General features: G+C 39.0%; 1 protein-coding gene across 6 annotated transcripts in view; it reads left to right on the top strand.

Annotated features, from left to right (window-relative positions):
• LOC145531521 (ankyrin repeat domain-containing protein 26-like) overlaps nt 1-26,722 on the top strand; it is a 60,360-nt gene that overhangs the window by 4,925 nt on the left and 28,713 nt on the right. For 3 of the 6 annotated variants that reach the window (XM_081554143.1, XM_081554141.1, XM_081554146.1), the window contains exons 4-11: nt 2,813-2,919; nt 4,446-4,583; nt 6,762-6,829; nt 10,537-10,570; nt 11,598-11,667; nt 16,076-16,169; nt 19,041-19,069; nt 19,164-19,236. In XM_081554143.1, coding sequence (XP_081410269.1) covers nt 2,813-2,919; nt 4,446-4,583; nt 6,762-6,829; nt 10,537-10,570; nt 11,598-11,667; nt 16,076-16,169; nt 19,041-19,069; nt 19,164-19,236 — 613 coding nt within the window. Of the gene's footprint in view, nt 1-2,812; nt 2,920-4,445; nt 4,584-6,761; nt 6,830-10,536; nt 10,571-11,597; nt 11,668-16,072; nt 16,170-19,040; nt 19,070-19,163; nt 19,237-26,722 lie in introns of all 6 variants that reach the window. The other 3 variants (XM_081554144.1, XM_081554142.1, XM_081554140.1) reach the window with 1 other exon arrangement.

Here is a 26,722-nt window from a genome sequence, read left to right as displayed (position 1 = left end):
GATCTAGTTTCCTGTCCAGGGGTCGAACCCAGGCGCCCTTTACTGGGAGCATTGAGACCCAGCCACTGCACTACCACGGAATCCCGAGGTTTTAGTTTTTGCTTTTTATTCACTTCCATTTATATATTTCTGTAAGGTGCTTTTCAGTTTTCAGGGATAATAGTTGTTATTTTGAGAAAGAGAGTGAGTGAATTGTAAATTTGCCTAGATACCAGTTTTAGGAAGACTCTGAGGAAATCAGACTGGCAGTGAACAGGTGGTGATTAAGTGGGAAATAAGAGAGAAGAACAAATAATTAACTGACATCTCATCCTATTCTGGCAGAAACAGCCACTTAGATAAGAGTCTAGACTCTGCTCTCCAATCTAGAATGTCTTGATGGAAAGTAAGGGGTTTATAAATAATGAAATCAGGTTGCCTTTTGAGTTTACCAGTCCCTGTTCTAACACTGTTTACTGAGGAAAATTAAAGAATTTGCAGTTTGGTGACTCCTACCTCTTACACTTTTCTTTTTTTTCAAGCCCTCAAGTAATAAAAGGAATTGGCCGTGTGGGTAAGAGATGAGACTGGAGTGGTTGCTGCACTTATTCTCGCTAGATTGTGCTGGTGAACTGCAATCACTTGGGAAAACTTATTTAAACAAATTTATAAGCCTAGGCTGTTCTCTGAAGACTTTGACTGAATAAATCAAGGAAGGCTTGGATGTGTGTATTTAGAATTATTTCCTTGAGATTGTGATACAGTCCTTGATGAAGAACTATGGAGTGAATAAGTGTAATTTCTAAATGCACCTATCTGAAAGAAAAGTAATCTCTAGAAGAGTTGGAGTTTGATAAATGCTAGGTGCTTCCATCAGCTCCCTCCTTTCCAACAATATTAGCCTGACTTTTTCTCTGCCCCTGTGATTGAGAAGTTAAAAAAATATTATTGGAAATACCTGTTGGCTTGAGGAATAACTCCTTTTCCTTCCAACCACTAATCATTCAGTGGTACTCCAGAGATTGGCTCATGGTGAAGTCACTTCATCTGTAGAGTCTGACCCTTTAAGGATTTTGCCCCTTCTCTTATCATCCAGGTCATTAGGTCAACAGATGTTTGTTAGCAACAGGGTTTTCCTGACTGCAGTAATAGTAACTCATGAACCTTTTTTGGTGTCATCTGCAGGACAGACTCTTGCAGTGTGACTGTTAGATTTGCTGATCCCTGGCAATAAGCAGATGAGAGCTTTAAAACCCATGAAGTTAGTAACAGTACAGATGGGAATTGTTTTAATAATTTAGTTTCAGCAGTCTTAGGACCTCATTATCCATTTGATTAACAATCTAGAAGAATTCTGGAGACAGATTGTAGTTTCAACAGGCAGTGGAAACATTCTTGATGTGTGAGTTATGAGTCTTTTTAAAAGAATTTAGTTTTAATTGAGTTATGAGTCTTAATAGCCATATTTGTTACATATTGGGACCTATGTTTTTTGTGAAACATATGATATTAAAGAAAGGAAAGGTTTCACATACAAGTATTTGCTTTATATCCACCTGTTTGGAAACAGTAAACGTAAAACCACAAGTGGACCATAGACCAAACGTGGCCCTTGGATATGTTTCGTTTAGTTGACACACTGCGTCAACATTTAAAATTTAGGAGACTCGCGCAGAAGTCTGCAGTTCAGGCTTCTCCAAGAACCAAATGTGATCCCCCTTGAGCCCATCCTACTGTTTGGTCTGCATGCAGAGGCCACCCCTTCGATATGGGGCATGTGTTTACTGGCCTCACCTGGCTTTTTCACTGACTCAGTTCACCAGCTTTTCCTCTATAGCATTTGAGTTTCTAATTTTTGTTTTATAGTTTATTTTGATAAATATTTCAAGGTTTTAAAGACAATCTAAGTAATCATCGATTTCATATTTTGAAAGGATCTCTTAAGAATGGGATTGAATTTTTCGAATTAGAATTTTTAAGTTGACTGTGGTGGTTTCGCACTGAATAATTCTCAGAAACACACAAGATTATGAGAGAGAGCGCAGGGAGAGCTTGCTGGAGAGCAGCTGCTGGAGAAAATGCTGAGCGCATTTTTATTGTTAACTTATCTTGTAATCTTTAGCTAAGAGCAGTAAAGCAAGACAAAGACCAGAACTTTGGGATTGTGGAAGCTTCCTCCTGGAGGTCTGGAGGTAATCACAGGAGAGTCATCAAGAAAGATCTTTGAAGATAAGGTTGGGGGGGAGGGTCATTCTGCGTGCTGATAGCATCTGGCTAATGCTGATCTGTCATCCAGAAAGTCTAACTTAAGGGCCGGTGGAGGTGGGGGGAGGGGAAGAGCAAGCAAGGAGGAGAGAATGAATAAGATTAAAATTCCAAGAGACATTTCAGTAAAACATGGTTCCCACATTTGGTTTTTTGAAAAAAAAAGTTTTCTGTCTGCATGTTCATGTAGAGAATAATATTCCCACTGGACTGTGTGTAAACCTTATGAGTTTACTCATGGTCATCGTTGGATAGATTATGCATGCTACAGATAATATATATTCCTGCTTCAGCATTGTTCCTAAAATATGCAGTTGATTTAGTAGCTAAATGGAGCCCAGATCCCCTGCATTGGGAGCTCGAGTCTTAGCCACTGGACCACCAGGAAAGGCCCAGAGGAGGAGCATATGAAAGAGAAAGAAGGTGCACAGGGGGATGAGGAGGGGGCTCCCTTTTATTTACCTTCTGAATTATATGTTTCAGTTTAGAGAATGTATTGCACGATTTTAATTTCAGGTTAGAAATAGGTTAACTGTGTACATTAGAAATGGTTTTCCCTGTTTTACAGTATGACCTCACACCACTGTTACTTGGCGTAAGTGAAAGGCGAGAGGAAATGGTGGAGTTTTTAGTAAAAAAAGGAGCAAATATACATGCGGTTGATAACTTGAAAAGGTACAGTTGTTCTTTTTCTTTTTAAAAACCTTAGTGGTGTTCTAGGGTGGTAATACCAAGATTAAATTAATAAGAGGATTTGTTTGTGATCAACACATCATCATTTAGGTAGAAAATCAAATTTTCTGACTGGGAATTATGAACAACAATATATAGCAGGATTATATAGCAGGATTCATATTCCTTTATAATATTGACTGATGTCATATGCAACCTGTTTTTTTTGTTTTTTGGTCCATCTTATAGAAGCTGAGGGATTTCATATTAGTTTTATTAGCTTTATAAAATATTGATTCTGCTTTTTAGTTTACCTTGTGATAGTATTGAATTTCTTAATTCTTTTAAAATAATTCTTTAACCTCTACTTTGTATATATATATATTTTTAAAAAGATGCATACTAAACATAAAGGATTGATTTTGTCTTTTGGATAACTCTTTGCATTAAATTACTTTCTTTGAAGAATGCTGATGTTATTAGTTTGCAAAAGAGTCAGATACAACTTAGTGACTAAACAACAACAGCAACGAAAAAGTCATTATTAATCACTGTCACCAGATATTGTGGGCTCATCGGTTTTTATCCTTTTTCATTTCTAGTACATTTTGATGTTTTCATTTTTAGTGCAAGTAGACGGAAGAAAGACAGTTTTATTTTGATAAACAGTTCCTTTAACAAAGACAAGTCAGAGGTGGATGGTACAGACGAAAATGATGGGCTTTAGATTCAGACTGGGTTCAATTCCTAGCTTTCCTACCTGTTAGGGTTATGACCTTGGGCACATTACTTATCATCAGCAAATAAGTTTCCTGATACAAAAGGCAAATAGTAATGCATCTTTCACAGTTGGCTATGTGTAAGAAAGATTTTATATATAGGTTTTTCATTTAGGGCTTAGCACATGCTTGTCAACATCTTTAACTGCCACCATGACTATTTTTATTCCCATTACTATTAATATTTTTGTTTTAAGCCTGCAAGTAGCCTTTCCTTAACCCAACCTCTAGCTGACTTTGAAGCCTATTATATCAGACTAAGGAGAAAATGGGGAATTCATCCCTTAAATAGTCACCTGCCTCAGATAAGTGACCTCAACGTTGTTTCTTGTCCATCAAGGACTTTATTATTATTTTTAAAAAACATTTATTTATTTATTTGGCTGTGTGGGGTCCTAGTTGTGGTGACTGTTAGTTGCAGCATGTGGGATCAAGTTCCCTGACCAGAGATGGAACCTGGGCCCCCTGCATTGGGAACATGGAGTCTTATCTGCTGGTCCACCAGGGAAGTCCCCATCAGGGACTTTTGAAATAATAGCTGCTGCTACATGCCATCCCAGTGGGACAGGAGGCTTCTTTTCCGTCCCTTCATTTTAACCTTGGAGGTAATTTACAAGATGAGCATGAGCCTGTAAATGGTCAGTTCTTCATGGAAAGGCAAGATGTTAACTTGGTAAAGTGTATCAAATTAGTTGTTTAAGTAAGTTAACTAAACTTCCTGAGGCTGAAGTCATCTCTCTGTTGTTTTAGAACAGCTCTCACGCTTGCTGTCAATTATGGATCAGTAAATATAGTCAGTCTTCTTCTTCACGAAGGTGTTGACATCTTTTCTCAAGATGTTTTTGGATGGACTGCAGAAGAATATGCTGTTATTAGTGGCTTTGATATGTAAGTGTTCCCATTAAAACACCAGTTATCACTAATCTGCAGCCAAAAATAATTTTAACTGTTACTAATACCTGACCAGTGAGAGCTCCAGTTTGGTGCAGGCAGTTTGGGAATGGTGGTGAGATGTTCCCCCGCATCAGCTGAAAGCCAAGAAAAGGCCAATTAGTTAACATGTGGCCGTGGGTTCGGGATTCTTTATCTCAGGACATGTAGATCTTGATCCTTAGAGAGCCTAACATTGGCCATTTCATTCCCAGCGTAACCTCTCTGTATGGGGTACAAATAGTGTCACAGTTGTGATATTTCTAACTAGTTATTTGGGTCTTGAAATATTCAGTTCAGCAGCAAATCCTGTGTCTTCCCTTGAGGACTTGCCTCTCTATATGCTGCTCCTGCTTGAATTTTCCAAGAACCCCGCGGATTCCCTAAGATCAATGAGACAGTCCTCTTCCACAAGTCATATGGAGGGAAAAAAACCAATTCATTCTCATTATTCTGTTGCTTGTGTTGATTCTACTGCTGCAGCACTGCTACTACAACTGGTCTTGACAGGGTCTCCTTGGCAGCTGGATCTGGAGTCTGGATGTTGCTCTATAAAGACCTTTAATACAATCATTTTAAAAGAAAAAGAAAAAGAAACCCGCCCTGCAGTCGGCTCACAACTGACCTTTACTCCCAGGCTGCCCCTGCGGGTCCAGGTTCCCCAGTCTTCATGGTGATGCACACATGACTTCAGAGTCACAGCTTCTTTGTTCTCATACGTATGCTTGTAGCTCAAGTCACTGCTGCAAAAACAAAGCACCAGCACCCAGTTCTGGCAGCTGCGCCTCCTAGCCTCCCCCCACCCGCTACTCAGAAGCCTTATGTGGAGCCCACCTGTCAACCTGGATCTTCATGATGAGGTGCCCATTGAGGCTCTTATTTATCTTTTCTGCGAGCAGGTGTCAGTGGGGACCATTTAAGTCTGTCAGAGAGGGTCAAGTGCTCCTGCAGGAATTGAGCAGACTTCCCTTTCTCCTTGGTTTCTAGACCTGAACCTCAAGGCAGCTTTCTGTCCTGTGGGGGCACCTTTTCTTAGGTCATAGGTTCCCCATCATCCTTCCTAGGGTAGTGGGTGCCAGCTTGCCTGAGATTCCAAAATTATGGTTGGCCCCTCGTGGGATCTGTTTCCTGTAATAACGAAAATCTGCCAAAGGATTTATATTTGCCTCCACCTTAAATGTTTTCAGAGTCTGCCTCATAAGGATCCCATTCACCAGAAATCCCTAAATCTCAAGATAGTTGGAATTCAGAGAGGTAAGCCCTGTCTAGGACTTGCCAGTATCCACTGTAGGAGTAGGGATATGTCTTCCAAGTGAATTGGCGATGATCATGGAGATTAAGCATCATTGTCAGAAAGATCTGCTGGTTCAGAGTTTGAGTAGGTAGAGAAGGAAGAGTAGTGGTCCAGGCCAGGTCTTGATTTGGATTAGTTTTCTGCTCTTGGTGTGATTAGCTGCAATGATGGGGGCTAATTATGTTATCTAATGTAGTGAGTTCATATTTTATAAATAAATTAAGGTACACATTATATAAGAGCTGAGATTCCCTAAATTACAAACCACAAAGAATAGCTAATCACCAGAATTAATAACAGTTTCGTGCAACCCTTGAATGTTAAACGTATGAAAAAACACACATTGGGATTTACTTGGAATTCCAGAGTAGTTCCAGCAATCAAGTTCGAGAACAAATTATTCCAGTCTTTGACTGTCTTTCCAAGCATTTGGGGAGCATATTAGCTCATTAAATCTTCTTAATCCCCTTGTGAAGTAAGGCAGTAAGATCCCGGTTTTGTAGAGGAAGACTTTGAAGTGAAGAGAAGCCAACTTAACCAGGAACAAAGAGCAGTTGGTTACCGAGCTAGGATTTCCAGATTCGAGAGAGTTTTCATATGCCAGGCTAAATCTAGTTAATTAACGAAGTTATGCTACCCTGAGTTCATGACTACTTCATCTTCCTTTTCTTTCTCCTTTAAATGCATGCTAAATAAAAGTTTGTAGAACTTAGAAACTTGAAATGTATGGGACAATTGAAGTTTTGATATTATCTCTGAACTTGTCTGAAATGATCTAAGAATTTGGTAGTTGTTTTTCATATTAGTGTTAAAATATTATTTATCACATTTTTAATACATAGCATTCGCCAACTGATTTGTGACTATAAAGAAGAGAGACCTACAACTCCTCCTGAAAATAGCAACCCAGGTACATCATCTGATAAAGAATTCCTCTTGGTGATTCTACCATAGATAAAGTAGGAGTGAGGAAGTTTCAATAATGAAAGAACTATGAAAAAGTTAGTGTAAATTGCATATGTATTTTATTTTTTAAATTAATTTCTTAATAGTCTAGTATTCAGAATTGTTTAAGAAGTTAATTGTAGGTAATTTAAAATCACAGACAGTATTGTCCAAAAAGAAATCCAAGTATTTAATATGGCCCTACATTAGATCTTTGTGTAAATAAGAAAAAATATTTTTAAGTTAGTATGATGTGTATTTCATCTGTAATCATAGTATCGCAAATTGGACTTCTTATGAAAGTGAACTTTAACTTTTACAAATGGTTTACATTTAGTGAATGAACAGTTATTAGTTACTTACTGTGTAGTGATTAGTCTCACTAAAAAAGTTACCATCATTAAAACTGGGAACCTCAATAATCCCTTCCTGGTAGGATAAGAAATGATAAACAATAAGAACTGCAAAGCTGAGCCAGTGTGCAGCATACCAGTGAGAGATTATTTTTGAAAGATACCTACCAATAGTACAGAAGGCAGAAAAGCAATGCCTGATTGAGAACCAGTTATTTTGCCTGTTGTTGTACCAAGCAGGTCTCTATTACCAACTTCATTCCTTACAAATCCAAAAAGAGTGAGATAGGTTGACTTCACTAGGACCAGATGTTTACTTCTGTGTTGGATAATTGTCATGACAGTATAGTTTTGTAAGAACAAGATGTTCTCTTGCCATCAGTTAAAAGATTATCATAATAGATATTCAAATAGATGAACTTGGGACTCTGCAGTTTCTAATAAAAGCACTAAAAATGCTTCACATTAACAAAAACAGCGTTAGGTCCCCTCATTGTGGCATTTAGCACCTTGTACAAGCTGTCTGAGGACACTTTTAACTTAGTAAGTTCAGTTCAGTTCAGTTCAGTCCCTCAGTAGTGTCTGACTCTTTGCGACCCCATGAATCGCAACACACCAGGCCTCCCTGTCCATCACCAACTCTCAGAGTTTACCCAAACCCATGTCCATCAAGTCGGTGATGCCATCCAACCTTCTCATCCTCTGTCGTCCCCTTCTCCTCCTGCCCCCAATCCTTCCCAGCATTAGGGTCTTTTCCAATGAGTCAGCTCTTCGCATGAGGTGGCCAAAGTATTGGAGATTCAGCTTCAACATCGGTCCTTCCAATGAACACCCAGGACTGATCTCCTTTAGAATGGACTGGTTGGATCTCCTTGCAGTCCAAGGGACTCTCAAGAGTCTTCTCCAACACCACAGTTCAAAAGCATCAATTCTTCGGCACTCAGCTTTCTTCACCATCCAACTCTCACATCCATACATGACCACTGGAAAAACCATAGCCTTGACTAGACGGACCTTTGTTGGCAGAGTAATGTCTCTGCTTTTCAATATGCTATCTAGGTTGGTCATAACCTTCCTTCCAAGGAGTAAGCATCTTTTCATTTCATGGCTGCAATCACCATCAGCAGTGATTTTGGAGCCCAAAACAATAAAGTCTGACACTGTTTCCACTGTTTCCCCATCTATTTCCCATGAAGTGATGGGACCGATGCCATGATCTTAGTTTTTCGAATGTTGAGCTTGAAGCCAACTTTTTCACTCTCCTCTTTGACTTTCATCAAGAAGCTCTTTAGTTCCTCCTCACTTTCTGCCATAAGGGTGGTGTCATCTGCATATCTGAGGTTATTGATATTTCTCCCGGCAATCTTGATTCCAGCTTGTGCTTCTTCCAGCCCAGCGTTTCTCCTGATGTACTCTGCATATAAGTTAAATAAGCAGGGTGACAATATACAGCCTTGACGTACTCCTTTTCCTATTAGAACCAATCTGTTGTTCCATGTCCAGTTCTAACTGTTGCTTCCTGACCTGCATACAGGTTTCTCAAGAGACAGGTCAGATGGTCTGGTATTCCTACAGAATTTTCCACAGTTTATTGTGATCCACACAGTCAAAGGCTTGGCATAGTCAATAAAGCAGAAATAGATGTTTTTCTGGAACTCTCTTGCTTGTTCGATGATCCAGCAGATGTTGGCAATTTGATCTCTGGTTCCTCTGCCTTTTCTATCTAATCAAAGGGTGGCTCAGTAGTAAAGAATCCGCCTGCCAATGCAGGAGTTATGGGTTCAATCCCTGGGTCAGGAATATCCCCAGGAAAAGGAAATGGCAACCCCACTCCAGTATTCTTGCCTGGGAAATCCCATGGATAGAAGAGCTTGGTGAGCTGTAGTCCGTGGGGGTCACAAGAGTTGGGCACGACTTGGTGACTGAACATAAAAACATCCATCAAAGAACTGTAGGTTGGTTTAATATGTCAGAGGAAATACAGAGATGACATAGCATCTTGGTTTTCAATATGCTCAGAATAGAATAGAGTTGTCCCTGGTTACTTTCTGTATTTTTGTAAACAAAATTTTCAAAGAAAACATGCTTATTTATTTGTTCATTTGTTCACTAAACAGATAACTGTCAAGTGTGCTTTATGTACTAAGCATTGTTCTGATGTCACAGGGTGCACACATTTAAAAATCACTGCCCCTGCCCTCCAGGCTCGAGCTTGCAGGATTCCTCTCCCCGTGGAGTCACTGCATGTGAGTCATCCCTGCAGCATAAGATCATGATGACACATGTGAAATGTCCAACAGCACCGGAAGCCGTCGCTCCCTCCATCCTTCCCTCCCTCCACTTGTTCATCAGCTTCGGATCTGATGATGTGTGCCTTCCAACCTGAAAAAGCATGATTTCTGCCAACATTTGCCATGTAATGGGGAGGATTGATATAATGATATCCCTCACTAGTACATAGGACTATTTGGACCATCCTCTTCTGTGTGGTCCAGATACTCTTGAACAATGGAAGGACATAGTCTCAAGAGATTCTTTTTAAATATATTAGTGTATGTGTGTGTGTATGTATGTATGTATATATATATATATATATATATATATATATTTAAAACTTTAAAAATAAGTTCAGCTTATGTGTACTGTACTGCATGCTCACTACTACAAGTCTAGTCCCCATCCTCACCACCCAGTTGACCCTCTTTACCCATTTACCCTCCCCCACCTCCCTTTCAAGAGATTATCCTTTCTAAATCTGAAATCACTACATCTTTCAGACTTCTCTTGCATCTGGAAATAGGGCCAGGAAGACTTGGTTTCCTCTGTTTTACCATGCTCTGAAGTTCAGTGCCTGTAGACCAAGCTTCCCTGTGATAGGGCATTTTCATCCTGAACTGAAGAGCCAGAGAAGTTGTGTTATGTCCCAGCAAGACTCGTGTATTCTCTGTTCACTGCTCCAGGCAATGGAAATCCAGAAATACTGTGCTGTTCAAGTGTGCTATTGTCAGTATGTAGTACTGATTCTGTTAATGGTATAATATCATTTTCTGTCAGTCTTCTAGAGTTTGGTTAGGATTATGGTCATTGTAAACAGCAGTTCTTTCTTCTTTTCTTTGTTTTGCATTTGATGACTATAAAGGAGGCGAGTGGTTCTTAGGCATTAATGGCCTACGAGTATAGTACAATCACTATTCCCTCCAGTGTGGTCTCTGGTGTGGTCCAGAAGGAATACTTTTAAACAGAGCATCAGTCTTGAGGTTTTAATATTCTATACTTTTCTTTTGTTGATTTTAAATGTATCTTCCTTTTTTTTTAATAGTGGATGAGAGTTCTGAAGAAGACTCTTTAAGCAGGTAGGATTTTATGGATGTTTGAAAATTGTATGTTTAAGTAAGGGAACACGGGGAAGAGAAACTAATGTTTGTTGAGTGTTCTATTCTGGGTTAAACACTGCATTATCTGCTTAACATTTGTGACCTCATAGAGTCATCACAGCAGCTTTGTAAAGTAGCTATGTCCTACTTTTACTTAATTAGCCAAGTGTGATTCAGGAAGTTGATTAATTGACCCATGATTCCATGGTTAAAATGAGTTGACCTGTGATTTGACAGCTGGCCTGCCTGTTTTCCATGTCCACTCTCGTATCCCTAAGCAGAGATTGAGAAGTACCCATGTAGCATATATGATTAAAGATATAATGTAGTTCTTTGACTTGTGTCCATTTTGAGTTTTAGACATTGCGGGGAACTCCTGTACTCCCTTTAGAGTAAAGGGGAGAAGTGGGGCCTTCTCAATAAGTGATTCCCCTGCTGGAGAACCAAGACTGCCATTTTTGATGGACACAGATTAGTCTCTGAACCAGGGACAGACAATGGAGAAGGAGCAGCATATCCTCCCACTTTGTTTTAGGTCATCAGGTTTATTCCAGTTTGGGCAAACGAAAGTTATGTCAGTCCATCAATTGCATTTTAAGTTCGCCTATTAGGACTTGATGAAAAATTATTTTCAGGCTCCGCCAGTATATTGGCTGTCCCTCTTTGTTATGGAAACCAAGAATGAGCCTTAACTAGATATTTCATAGATTGGGAAAGATAGAAGCAGAAACAGGTGTAACTAAAAACTGTGTTGGAGACTTCCCTGGGGATGCAGTGGTTAAGATGGTTAATAAGACTTCTCCTTCCAATGCAGGTGGTGTGGGTTCAATCCCCAGTTGGGGGAGCTAAGATCCCACATGCCTTGGGATCAAAAAGCTAAAATATAAAACAGAAGCCACGTGGCAACAAATTCAATAAAGACTTTAAAAATGGTCCACATCAAAATATGTCTTAAAAAAAAAACAACTGTTTTCACTCATTTTTGTTGTCTGTTTTTGCTTTAAAGGTTTTCCAGAGAACCTGGTGATGATTTATGGCTTACATCAAATAATGAAGTTTTCGATTTTGAAACCAAGGTAAAGTGTTCTATTGTGAAATTAGTTTTCGTGCTCTGAATTTAGTTTCATGTAGCATTTACTCTTAAAATTCAGCAGTGGTGTCCCTCTTACTGTTTTACGTTTGCAATGGAAAATTGGTCCGAGCAAACTATTTTATAAACATATGACTAGTTGATTTTTTTTTTTACTTTGGTAAATATGGAAGGTGGGGTGAAGAAAAAAATGGTCTGGAAAATACATAGTGACAGAAAAATTGTGTTGGGAAAAACTTTCCCACAGTGGAGGAAATATGAAATTTGGCCAAGGATAAAGAGTCTTACTGTGAATTTTAAACCATAGGATATGACTTATGCAATACTCATAATTATATCTTTAGTGGACGTAATTTCTTATTGTAATGATCATGGAATCTTCTGGAGCCTTTCAGTTCCAAAACTATATAGCCTATATCATCTAGTTTTTTTTTTTCCCTCCCCGGACACTTTATTTTGGTTTCTTAGAGTTGTTAGGAGGGTGATGTTTGCTTTTTTTCTTTCTCTGCTTTGTTTTGGCTCTGCATTAAGACTAAAATAATTGTTGATATGATGGAGATTTAGAAATTAAAATTCTGTTTCTCAAAATCCATATTATAAAGGGATTCCACTGTGTTTTCTAAAGCATCCCATTAAGAGGATATTCCCAATTCTTCATCTCATTGAAGAATACATGTTTTGCCTAAAATAATAACCAGCTGTAGAAGCAGAGACTTTTAATAACTGTAAGATAAAACTTACAACCTCAGATATTTTTTCTATTGTAGTTTTTAAAAAACCTACTCAAAGTCCTTGTGTCACATTCTGAAACTTCAGAATTCAGAGATTTTTGTATTATTCTTATTCATCTTATAGACCCTGTATCAGTATAAATGAGCAAAGTTCAGGAAACCGTTGTGCATCTCCTGGAGCGTGTAGCATAGGTCGTGAATGTAAGAGCCATGTTAATAGTTCTTGAGTGTGAATAAGTGAAGAGACAAATGGAATTGTATATAATGTTACAGGTGATATAATATACATAATATATCTGTTAAATCTGAATTCTGAAAATATGACTTATTTTTATATTCCCTTTTTAATATTTAGGATGTAGAAGTTCAGCTATGTTGAGGAATGAGGTCCTGCATAGCATGGAAATAAATAAGAAATACGTGATAAGAAAAAGATTACACTGTATTTTTCAGTGTCTTCCAATTGTGAGCTGAGAATTTTAGATTAAAAGTTGTTGACCCCCTGTAAGAGGCTGTCTTCCTGCCTTCCGAGGTGATGACAGTAGAACTTGTACTTAGCTTCCTTTCTGTGTGCTTTCTGCCTGTTGGTTAGTCAACTGTCCAGAGTCTGGAGACTCTTGAGCTTTTTGTTTTCTGCTACAAAGGTAGCGTTGGTGTTTGAGATTTTCTATTGCTTTTTGTTTTTTTCCTGTTTGTTCTTGGAGCTTTTGTTTCTGTTTTCTGGGTAAGGCTTACCTTGTTTTTTAGTTCCTATTCAATGGCACAGAAAAATAAATCAGAAGGTTTCTTTTTTTTCCAAAATGATTTAGCACTTAAAGAAGATTAACTTGCGGATCATTAATCTTAATACTCTTGAGGATGTATTCCCCTTCTGCATATGCAGTTAATTTGTGAGAGTTTTACTGCTAAGCCATTATATCTCCGTATCACTGGGAAGTTGTAGAAACTTCTGCCCGTGACCTGCCCATGATCTGTTGTTTTATTTAATTAAGGAGCTGCTGTTGCCTCCAGGAAACTCAAGTATTTTGTATGAGCTTTTTTTTTTCTTTCCGCTCCTTTCTTTGCTCCTCATGTTTGTTCTTCAAACCAGTGTTTCGGAAGTCTGCAAGCAAGCCTATAAATGAAGACCACAGGTCTTCATGTACGTAGCATGTGTACTACAGTGTCTAGCTACATCTGCAAACACCTTATTCAGAGGTATGGACTAACATTTCACATGCACATTTCAAAACAAAAGTGCTTCAACAGTTAAACAGCCCTCTTACTTACCAAGAAGAGGAACATAGGCTACATTTGCCCCAATAACAGCTACTGTTTGTCTTAAAAGTGAATATAATTATATGTTATACAATATTATGACTACCACTGTGCAAGAAATAAAACAAAAAGAACTTCTATGTTCATGAAAGTATTTTTCATCAGTCATTGGTCTCAGATATAAGTGAAAATACAAACTTTCTGAATACTGTGCCGTCTGAGGCACTACCTGACTTTTAAGGGTGTAGTGCCGAAGAATTGATGCTTTTGAACTGTGGTGTTGGAGAAGACTCTTGAGAGTCCCTTGGACTACAAGGAGATCCAACCAGTCCATCCTAAAGGAGATCAGTCCTGGGTGTTCGTTGGAAGGACTGATGTTGAAGCTGAAAATCCAATACTTTGGCCACCTCATGCGAAGAGTTGACTCATTGGAAAAGACCCTAATGCTGGGAAGGATTGGGGGCAGGAGGAGAAGGGGACGACAGAGGATGAGATGGTTGGATGGCATCACCGACTCGATGGACATGGGTTTGGATAGACTCCGGGAGTTGGTGATGGACAGGGAGGCCTGGCATGCTGCGATTCATGGGGTCACGGGGAGTTGGACACGACTGAGCGACTGAACTGAACTGAACTGAAAAAGAAGCTAAATTTCTCCTTCCACTTGGTATTTCAAGAAGACTGAAAATATTCCACGTAAAAATGATTTGCACAAGTAAAAATCCAATGTGTGCATGAGAAGGATGTCTTGGTTATGTGTAGAGTCATCTCACAGCACCAGTTTTCCAATTTGGAATGATAAGATGACACTGTTCTCTTTGATTAAAAAGAAAAATGATAACATTTGATATGATCAAGGTGTAACCACTAGTGATATTTAGGAGACATTTTAAAAGACCATAAACTGACATTGGAAAGAATACCATGGTAGACTTTTTGTAAATTTGTTTTGTGTTTAATTAAAATCAGTATAAAGGCTGGTGAAGTGTAATATAATTGTGTAAACAAATCCTGTTAATAGAGAGATGTACAGTTCCGTTTTGTACTGTATCTTGAATCTTGTGAAATAAAGATTCCACCTCTGTTATCCTGTATGCTAATCACATACCATGGCCAGGCACCACTCCACACAGAGTTTTTTAAAAACCTGAATGATTCAATTTTTTAATGAACCTTTTGGATTTTCAGAAGCTTCTGGAAAAGCATTCATTAGGGGCAGTTTGAATCTTAAATTTAATCTTAAATTTACTTTTTTAACTATTGAAATTCAGATTTCTGTAAGTTGAGTATTATCCTCCAGAGTATAGAGAATATGAACTTGGTAAGAAATGTTTCCACGTTTAAATCTCTGAGATCTTGAACCTGAGTTGGCCTGTGACGTATGGCCTGTGATGATTCACTTTAATCCTGATTTTAGTAAAACTTAGCTGAAGTGTGTTTAGGCGTTGCCTTTTCCCAGAAGGTTTTTACAGAACTGCATGGTGTACAACACAATGAAATGTACATAGGATAAGTAAGATCTCAATAAAGGGGAAACAAAGGAGAAAACAATATTAAATCAGGAATGAACGTTGTACAGAGATGCATGTTAGAGCTGGGCTACAGAATACAGCCCTAACGTCCTAGCAGCCAACTCAAAAGAGATTGAGCTAAACTGTTCAGCTTAGAAGCAGCAGATCCTTGAAAAAGTCCAGATGATGCAGATTGTGGCAAGTGAGAAGTTGCATCTCAGATTTTACTTCTGGGAAGACAGTCAGCCACCCAAGATGACCTTGACTAACTTTGAAATCAAAGTTGTGAGGAAATTGTACATCAACTGTAATGTCAGTAGTGTGTTCATTCAGCCTGGCGTTGGGTGCAATGCCTGTTTACCAGTTAACCCCTTTCTGACAAGTCGTTAAAAATGAGTCCTGGGTCGTCACTGGATGCAACTTGGTGAGAAACAGCCTCTTCCTTTTACTTGTATGACACTAATTTTGATCGGCCACACTAACCCTGAAATTTGCTTATACTGTGTCATGACATATACATGAATATATGCAAGTAAGAAATTAGAAATAATTTCTGTATTAGAAACTATAGGGGGAAAAAAAGGATTTTTCACTTTTTGAATGTTTTGCAAATCACTTGAAGAGTCAAGTGAAAAATAAAATGAGCTTTAGAATTAAAAAAAAAAAAAGTTGTTGACCTTTTTAGCCCCATCTTGTGTTCCATTAAATATTTCTTTTCAAGCCATACATTCTCCTCAGAATTCTGATAACCAGTTCTGTCACTTAGCAGCTATGGAATCTTGGCAAAACCTGTCTTAACCAGGTTAAAAGTAGGCAGTTTTTAAAAGTAGGGTATTTTCTTCAAAAGGGATTAGGACATCTTCATGCAACTCATTATTAACATTAATTTTAGCAGAGTATCTCTGAGAGCCTTTCACAGAAGTATGTGGATTGTTTATCTGGAGCTGTTGGTCCAAGAGGAAAAAAGACATTCAATGGACAAGTAGAAGGTAAGAACTGTATTTTATAGAAAAGTCATTTGACAGAACATTGAATTAAAATGGGACTGCTGATATATTCTAATCACCAAAGAAAATCACCTGTCAGGTGCGTAGTGAGGAAAAAGACGAGGAGAGAAATTGTGTATCTTATCAGGTGTCAGCCACAGATTACATTGAGAATCCAGTTTAAGGACCTTAATTATAAGTTCGTAGACTTCCTTCACAGTCCAACGTTTAAGACTCTGTCCGGTTAAGACTCTCCAATGCAGGGGATGTAGGTTCGATCCCTGGTAAGGGAACTAAGATTCCATGTGACACATGACCAAAAAAAATTATTAGTTCTGTTTCAAGATACTGTACAGCCTAAGGAAGGTCAAGAAATAAGAGGAAAGAGGGAATGAAGGATGAGAGAGTACAGGGAGGAAATGAAGGAAAGGAAGCACAGGTCTGTAGAGGAAGGTGGCAATAAGTAATAAAGGTCTTTAGATAAAGGAAGAGTATTTGACATGGACGATGAATTTGAAGTGAGCTTCCAGCACCAAAACTTGTCAGAGAAGAACAGCAAAATTTTCCCCCTCATGCTGTTTTACTTTTTGTTAGGAAGGCATTCAGAATTGAGGTTCCTAGGCATGCAGTGCTGTGTGTTATCCTCTGTGGAGGAGCACAGGCATAGGTGCTCAGCTGTAAATGTTTGCAAATTGGTGTCATACGAAATGTTGCTGCTTTATAAGATGGTGTCACACAGGCCAACGTAAGAGAACTAGAAAGAAGGAGCAAGCAGGGGGTGTGATAGGGAAATCAAGTAACCTACAGCCTGATAGAGAGTCTACTGGAAAGTTTCCAACTTATAATGCAGTTTCGCTTTGGGGGGAAGTGTTAGAGTGAGAAAGTTGAGGCTAAGATTTCAGGAGAATAAAATAAGTTGACGTCTCTGATAGCTCAGTTGGTAAAGAATCCGCCTGCAATGCCGGAGACCCTGGGTTGATTCCTAGGTCAGGAAGATCCTCTGGAAAAGGGATAGGCTACACACTCCAGTATCCTCTAGCTTCCCTTGCGGCTCAGCTGGTAAAGAATCCGCCTGCAATGCAGGAGACCTGGGTCCGATCCCTGGGTTGGGAAGATCCCCTGGAGAAGGGAAAGGCTACCCACTCCTGTATTCTAGCCTAGAGAATCCCAAAGGGTCGCAAAGAGTTGGACATGACTGAGTGACTTTCACTTTCACTTTCAATGTAGAAGCAGACTGTATAGACCAGAGTTTCTCAAATTTTGATTAGTCGCCTCTGGACCTAGTGTGAAGTGCACATGCTGAGCAGGAGATCTGAGAATCCGTGTTTCTGACAAGATAGGGTGTAGCCTTGCATTTAGAGAAATCTGGAAGAATATTGGATAGTGCAGGACATAACATGATCAAGGAAAAGCATTATTGTGTTTTTCTTTCTGAGTGTGTCTATAGCCAGAGGGAAGCAAAGAGTTGAAGTAGCAATTATAGGTGTAAGATACCATTGCTAAGCAAAGAGGGAAAAAGAAGTGATGGGGATGACCCATAGAAAGAATGTAGGGGGAAGAATTAAGACCACAGATCCAGAGATTACTACCCTTTGGATAGGAGAGAATCTAGTGAAAGGAGGAAGGGAGGAAAGTATGGCCATAGGGAAGTGAGTTTGGAGTTGGTGAGGAAACTTGAGAGAACTCCTTCTAAATGGCTTCAGTGTATTTGCACTGAAAAGAGATAAGATCATCATTGTTGCTCCAGAGAATACTGGAGGCGGGAGGAGGTGCTAGAAGTGGAGGAAACCCCAGCCACTCCAAGTAACTCTCAGGCATCAAAGATATGTGTTGTATTGGTGTCTGTTATTCAAATTAGATTAATCTGAATATGGAGACGCTGACTTTTTTTTTTAAGATAGCTTATTTTTTGAAAGTTGTTTTACAGAAATCCTTTGAAACATTAGCGTGATGTACCAAACCAAACTAAGTTTTGAAACAAAACAGGTTAGTAGGGTTCATTCCCTAAATGCTAGAAATATTTTCAATAAATACTACACTGATTTTGAAACATGCAAGATTTTCAATGTCGAATAATTCTGTGGCAATTAAATTTATTATTTCCTTTTTGATAATTGTATTTCAATATTGAGAATTTATTATACATTATTTCCTAGATGTGTTTTATATACCTTCTTGCGTGAGTGGATCAAGAAACTTTAAGGTGGCTAAACTAGAGGAGCCAAGACATATAGACATACCCATAGCCCACATAGATATGGAAAAATAATGAATATTTTTATGAGCCATTTTTATACAAGTGTATATGCAAGCTAATCAGTTCATTACTCTTTCTCCAATGAGAAATGAATTATACATTCTGGTGAACTGTCATCCCACTGTGTACTTCTTAAATGACTGGACAGATTGAAGAACATGATAAATACTTGTAGTATAAGGGTGTAAATGATAACTGCTGTATTGTATTCAAGATATACTGGTGCATTTTACCATCAGCTTTCATGTTTATCTTCTTGGGGTCATGATTTGCTCCTCAGATTAAGATCAATTTTCTTCTCATCAGTCATCATGTTTACATTGGTCTGTGTGCACTTTAATATTTTATAAAGTCATTGAAAACGTAATGTTACTTTTGAAATCTTAACTGCATGTTTTGTTAAACCTGTATTTCTATTTTTTCTTTACTATCCATTGTGGATTCATATGTCTATTTTGCTGGTGTCCTAACATACCCCTAAAATCAAGACACTAAAACTGAATGTATTCACTGCCAAGCCTGAGTACGAGGATTCTGCTGAGTCCTAACTCTGCATGGATGTACAGCTGGCTTTCATATTTACATGTAATTAACTCTATGTCCCTTTTGCCTTTTAGATTCTCCTGAGAAATATGCTAATGTGAAGGTAAAAATGTTTAAGTTTTTATCTTGAATTATGAACTGTGTATTGTATCATATGTACATTATTTATTGATTAACTTGTTTCCAAACCCATTCAGCCTGCAGTCTTAGTGGAAGATTCTGTTCCTGATAAAACAGTCGGAATGAAGGATTTCCAAACATCCACTTCAGGTAAATTTTGCAATATACACTTAACTCTGGAAAGAGGGACACTGAAATATTTGAAATGCTAAGTCTTCATAGTCCTAACTTTTTCTTGCAAATTTAATTGAAGCATTTGACATACATAATCCAAACATTATTGTTGGTATCCGTGTTTTGATAAAAAAGATAGGTACAAGCATAAGAACAAGAAATTTTTAAAATGTAAGCTTGAACTCAATATGTTTCCGTATATGTTTTGATACCCTGAAGTTCTCAGTTTGGAACCTCTATACTTCTCAGGAATTCTCAGAGATTAATTATTAGACTCTAAGACTTTTCCAGTGTCCAAAAATGCTTACTTGATCTCTGACCTTTACCTAGAGTAAAGCTTCACTTGCTAATATGTAAGTTGTATTTCAGCTTATAATTATTTCATTTTATTTATTTATTTATTTTTTACTTTGTATTATTTTTTTTCTTTTTTTTTTTATAAATTTATTTATTTTAGTTGGGGGCTAATTACTTTACAATATTGTAATAGTTTTTGCCATACATTGACATGAATCAGCCATGGGTTTACATGTGTTCCCCTTCCTGGACCCCCCACCCACCTCCCTCCCCATCCCATCCCTCTGGGTCATCCCATTGCCCCGGCCCTGAGCCCTTGTCTCATGCATCGAACATGGAATGGTGTTCTGTTTCACATATGATAATATACATGTTTCAATGCTATTCTCCCAGAACGTCCCACCCTCACCTTCTCCCTCAGAGTCCATAAAGTTGTTCTATGCATCTGTGTCTCTTATTCTGTCTCGCATATAGGGTTATCGTTACCATCTTTCAAATTCCATATATATGCATTAGTATACTGTATTGGTGTTTTTCTTTCTGGCTTACTTCACTCTGTATAATGGGCTCCAGTTTCATCAGTTTTAGTGTTGTTACACAGATGAATGTAGGCCTACCAGATGTTTCGGTTGGCAGACTGTGTGTGTGTGTGTGTCTGTATGTGTATGTCAGTTTATGGTGTCTTTGATTATTAGAACTAGGGGAAGTAATCATACTTTAATGACTATTTGATGACATAATATTTTAGAACAGTGATTCTGAAAGTTTTTGGCTTCAGGATCCTTTTATACTTCTAAAAATTATTGAGAATTACAAGAAACTTTTGTTTTTGTCTATTGATGTTCAGTATATTGGAGTTCAGTTCAGTTGCTCAGTTGTGTCCGACTCATTGTGACCCTGTGGACTGCAGTACACCAGGCTTCCCTGTCCATCACCAACACCTGGAGCTTACACAAACTCATGTCCGTCGAGTTGGTGCTGCCATCCAACCATCTCATCCTCTGTCTTTCCCTTCTCCTCCCACCTTCGATCTTTCCCAGCATCAGGGTCTTTTCCAGTGAGTCAGTTCTTCACATCAGGTGGCCAAAGTATTGGAGTTTCAGCTTCAGCATCAGTCTTTCCAATGAATATTCAGGACTGATTTCCTTTAGAATTGACTGGTTTGATCTACTTGCAGTCCAGGGGACTCTCAAGAGTCTTCTCCAACACCACAGTTCAAAAGCATCAATTCTTTGGCACTCAGTTTTCTTTATATTCCAACTTTCACATCCATACATGACTACTGGAAAAACGAGAGCTTTGACTAGGTGGAGCAATATTGGCAAAGTAATATCTCTGCTTTTTAATATGCTGTCTAGGTTAGTCATAACTTTTCTTCCAAGGAGCAAGCATCTTTTAATTTCATGGCTGCAGTCACTATCTGCAGTGATTTTGGAGCCCAAGAAAATAAAGTCTGTCACTATTTCCACTGTTTCCGCATCTTTTTGCCATAAAGGGGTGGGCCCAGATGCCATGATGTTAGTTTTCTAAATGTTGAGTTTTAAGCCAACTTTTTCACTCTCCTCTTTCGCTTTCATCAAGAGGCTCTTTAGTTCTTCTTCGCTTTTTGCCATAAGGGTGGTATCATCTGCATATCTGAGGTTGTTGATATTTCTCCCGGCCATCTTGATTCCAGCTTATGCTTCATCCACCCCAGCATTTTGCATGATCTACTCCGCATATAAGTTAAATGAGCAGCGTGACAATATACAGCCTTGATGTACTCCTTTCCCTATTTGGAATCAGTCTGTTGTTCCATGTCCAGTTCTAACTGTTGCTTCATGTACTGCATACATATTTCTTAGGAGCCAGGTCAGGCAGTCTGGTGTTCCCATCTCTTTAAGAATTTTCTAGTTTGTTGTGATCCACACAGTCAAAAGCTTTGGCATAGTCAATAAAGCAGAAATAGATGTTTTTCTGGAATTCTTTTGCTTTTTTGATGATCCAGCGGATGTTGGCAATTTGATCTCTGGTTCCTCGCCTTTTCTAAATCCAGCTTGAACATCTGGAAGTTCATGGTTCACGTACTGTTGAAACCTGGCCTGGAGAATTTTGAGCATTACTTTGCTAGCATGTGAGATGAGTGCAACTGTTTGAACATTCTTTGGCATTGCCTTTCTTTGGGATTGGAATGAAAACTGGCCTTTTCCAGTCCTGTGGCCACTGCTGAGTTTTCCAGATTTTTACAGCATCATCTTTTAGGATTTGAAATAGCTCAACAGGAATTCCATCACCTGCACTAGCTTTGTTTGTAGTGATGCTTCCTAAGGCCCACTTGACTTCGCATTCCAAGATGTCTGGCTTTAGGAGGGTGATCACACCATCGTGCTTATCTGGGTCATGAAGATCTTTTTTGTATAGTTCTATGTATTCTTGCCACCTCTTAATATCATCTGCTTCTGTTAGGTCCATACCATTTCTATCCTTTATTGTGCTCATCTTTGCATGAAATGATCCCTTGGTATCTTTAATTTTCTTGAAGAGATTTCTAGTCTTTCCCATTCTATTGTTTTCCTCTATTTCCTTGCATGGATCATTGAGGAAGGCTTTCTTTTCTCTCCTGCTGTTCTTTGGAACTCTGCATTCAAATGGGTATATCTTTCCTTTTCTCCTTTGCCTTTAGCTTCTCTTCTTTTCTCAGCTGTTTGTAAGGACTCTTTAGGCAACCATTCATCCTTTTTGCATTTCTTCTTCTTGGGGATGGTCTTGATTACTCCGTACTGTACAATGTCACGAACCTCCATCTATAGTTCTTCAGGCACTCTGTCTATCAGATCTAATCCCTTGAGTCTATTTGTCACTTCTATTGTATAATCCTAAGGGATTTGATTAAGGTCATACCTGAATGGTCTAGTGGTTTTCCCTACTTTCTTCAATTTAAGTCTGAATTTGGCAATAAGCAGTTCATGATCTGAGCCACAATCAGCTCCTGTCTTCTTTTTGCTGACTGTATAGAGGTTCTCCATCTTTGGCTGCAAAAAATATAATCAGTCTGATTTAGGTATTGACCATCTGGTGATGGCCATGTGTAGGGTCTTCTTTTGTGCTGTTGGAAGAGGGTCTTTGCTATGACTAGTGGTTTCTCTTGGCAAAGCTCTGTTAGTGTTTGCCCTGCTTCGTTTTCTACTCCAAGGCCAAATTTGCCTGTTACTCCAGGTATCTCTTGACTTCCTACTTTTGCATTCCAGTCCCCTACAGTGAAAAGGACGTCTTTTTTGGGTGTTAGTTCTAGAAGGTTTTGTAGGTCTCCATAGAATTGTTCAGTGTCAGCTTATTCAGCATTAGTGGCCGGGGCATAGACTTGGATTACTGTGATATTGAATGATTTGCCTTGGAAACGAACAGAGATCATTCTGTTGTTTTTGAGATTGCATCCAAGTACTGCATTTCAGACTCTTTTGTTGACCATGATGGCTACTCCATTTCTTCTAAGGGATTCTTGTCCACTGTAGTAGATATAATGGTCATCTGAGTTAAATTCACCCATTCTAGTCCATCTTAGTTCGCTGATTCCTAGAATGTCGACATTCACTCTTACCATCTCCTGTTTGACCACTTCCAATTTGCTTTCATTCATAGACCTAACATTCCAGGTTCCTATGCAATATTGCTCTTTACAGCATCAGACTTTACTTCCATCACCAGTCACATCCACAACTGGGTTTTGTTTTTGCTTTGGCTCCATCTCTTCATTCTTTCTGGAGTTATTTCTCCACCGATCTCTAGTAGCATGTTGGGCACCTACCGACCGGGGGAGTTCATCTTTCAGTGTCCTGTCTTTGTGTCTTTTCATATTGTTCATGGGGCTCTCAAGGCAAGAATACTGAAGTGGCTTGCCATTCCCTTCTCCAGTGGACCACTTTTTGTCAGAGCGCTCCACCATGACCCGTCTGTCTTGGGTGGCCATACACGGCTTGGCTCATAGTTTCATTGAGTTAGACGAGGCTGTGGTCCATGTGATCAGTTTGGTTAGTTTTCTGTGATTGTGGTTTTCATTCTATCTGCCCTCTGATAGATTAAGGATAAGAGGCTTATGGATGCTTCCAGATGGGAGAGACTGACTGAGGGGGAAACTGGGTCTTGTTCTGATGGGCACGGCCATGCTCTGTAAATCTTTAATCCAATTTGCTGTTGATGGGCGGGGCTGTGTGCCCTCCCTGTTGTTTGACCGGAGGCCAACCTATGGTGGAGGTAATGAAGATAATGGCGATCTCTTTCCAAAGGTCCCATGCTTGCACTGCTGCACTCAGTGTCCCCATGAACAATGCAGCAGGCCATGCCAGTCCACGCCTCCACCAGAGACTCCTGGAAAATAAAACTAAAAGACATAAAATACAACACACACAATCATAATGGCTAATTCCATTAGTCATTAGAGTTTTGATATCACATATGCTGTCTCTGAAGAACTCCACTGTGCACTCAGAACAGAATGAGAATGGAAGTGACGTTCAGTGTTACTGTGAAAATAGTTTTGACCTCTTAGACCCCCTGACCCAGTGGCTCTCTGGACTTCAGGGATTCTCAGGGCACCCTTGAGAACCACCATTTGAAACCATTGATGTGGTTGGATGTGAAATGATAAAGGGGCCCTTGTGTTGACACAGGATTTAAAGTTTCACTTTTACATTTCTTGCTTGTTTCTTTGACTTCTTTTAAGAAATTTAGACCTGACAATTCCTTTTTTTTAAAGCAAATATTTTTGTGTTGTGTTCATTCTTGCCTCATGGTGCTCTGTGCTCTTTGGATCCAGTGTGGTCCTAGACTTATCCTATTTTCATGTGGAAACAATTAGTGACCCACAAAGCTATCATTCCCTGTATAAGTTTATGATGTTTATCCAAGGCTTAAAAAATCAGTTCTGAGGATACTGATAATTTGAGGAAGACCATCTCATTGTATGTAATTAAAGTAGTTGTTGGTGGTGTTCAGTTGCTAATCATGTCCAACTCTTTGTGACCCCATTGCCTGCAGCACGCTAGGCCTCCCTGTGCCTCACCATCTCCCGGAGTTTGCCCGAGTTCACGTCCATTGAATCAGCGATGCTATCCAACCATCTCATCCTCTGCTTCCCCCTTCTGCTCCTGCTGTCAATCTTTCCCAGCATCAGTGTCTTTTCCAGTGAATCGGCTCTTCACATCAGGTGCCCAAGGTATTGGAGCTTCAGTTTCAGCATCAGTCCATCCAATGAGCATTCAGGGTTGATTTCCCTTAGGATTGACTGGTTTGATGTCTTTGCTGTCCAAGGAACTCTCAAGAGTCTTCTCCAGCACCACAATTTGAAAGGATCAATTCTTTGGTGCTCAGCCTTCTTTATGGTCCAATTCTCACATCTGTACATGATACTGAAAAAACCATGGCTTTGGCTGTATGGACCTTTGTAGACAAAGTGATGTCTTTGTTTATTAATGTTGTCTAGGTTTGTACCATTAATTAAAGTAGTACCATTTATTAAAAGTGTTTTTAAAAACCATGGTCTCTAGAGCACACAGTATTACAACAGGCATAATTAAATGTAAAATAAGTTAGACATATATTTTGTTAATAAAATATTTGTATGTTGAAAACAAATAATTATTAGTAAGGTTCTTATGGAATATAGACTATGTAATAGAAATTGAGTGAATCAAAGTAAGTAATACTAGAAAATTAAAAAATAGAAGAAATGAGATACACTAATTAACATCTCTTCATGACAGTGACGTGTAAGATACAATAAGCTGTGAAGGACTCCCCTCTCTGAGGGAAGAGGAGGACGTGGAACTGATTCTCTGAAGAAAGACTTTGTACTAGTTAGTCAGAGTTGTATTCTTACTCACATTCTAATAAATGGAGACTTTGTTTTCACATTTTTCAGATTGGGCTTCAACTGCTTTGAGCCTCAGTTATGAGACTTGTCATAGAACTGGGCATTAGAAAGTTGATGATCAGTGTCCATTGATGTCACAATCAATGACCAAAAATCAGTCAACATCCACAGAATTTGGACAGATGACCGTAATAGATAAAGTAAAGATGAAAATTGCAGCGGTGTTTCTGGTAGGGGATTCCATGCTCCATCACCTGTGCCAGGCTCGACTGCCAGAAAACAGAGAAAGCAAAGAAGTTAATGCAGAAGCCCAGAGCACTCAGTGGGCCACCTGGGCAGGGCCTTACCATCATTCTGACGGTTCCAAATTAGAGATTTTGTGGGAAAATCTACCTTGTGTTGACTCCGTTTATGCAACTTACAGCCAATAAATACCTCTTAGCAAGATGCTTGCATTCTCCCTCCGATCATAGTAATACAATAAATAATGAAGAGAGTTAGGAGAAAGTAAGTTCATTTTGGCTAGTATTTAGCATACACCTGAGAGTGAGTAGCAGGATTATATTTAGAACTCTGGGACTATTTGGGAGACCTAGGTAGACATCTAGGTTGCCTTCTCAAAATGTGACTTTGTGGCAATATTTTTATATAGCTCTAAATTCATAAGTATTAGTTATCATTATATGTAGTATAACTGCAAAAGCAGCTCTGAAACCAAATACTAAAATATTTCTTGTGTTTTCTGTGACTTCATATATTTTAGAATTGGCTTTCCCAGTGGTAATGGGAGTCATGGGAAATTTGCTACATAGTACCGCCTTCTCAGCTCTGTCCACATAGCATATCAGCTTGTTTTATTATTTGTAATGAATTAAGAGTCCAATACTTTGGCCACCTCATGCGAAGGGTTGACTCATTGGAAAAGACCCTAATGCTGGGTAGGATTGGGGGCGGGAGGAGAAGGGGACGACAGAGGATGAGATGGTTGGATGGCATCACCGACTCGATGAACACGGGTTTGGGTAGACTCCGGGAGTTGGTGATGGACAGAGAGGCCTGGCGTGCTGCAATTCATGGGGTCGCAGAGAGTCGGACACGACTGAGCGACTGAACTGAACTGAAGTGAACTGAAGAGTTCACAAGGGATGTTAGTTTGAAGGAATGCTGTATCATTTAAAAGCAGTATACAGAAAACCAATTCTGATTCTACTAGGATGCCCAGTCTATTGAGTAACCATGTCTAATAATGTGTTGTCCATAAATACTAATTAATTTAGTGCCTTTAATCAGTCATATGGTCAGGGCTATAGGAAGAAA

This window comes from Giraffa tippelskirchi, chromosome 13 (assembly GCF_054371585.1).
Source record: "Giraffa tippelskirchi isolate mGirTip1 chromosome 13, T2T-mGirTip1v1.2.pri, whole genome shotgun sequence".
In the NCBI taxonomy this organism is placed as follows: domain Eukaryota; kingdom Metazoa; phylum Chordata; class Mammalia; order Artiodactyla; family Giraffidae; genus Giraffa; species Giraffa tippelskirchi.
The sequence above is the reverse complement of the archived record's forward strand: the minus strand, read 5'-3'. Positions and strand labels throughout refer to the sequence as shown.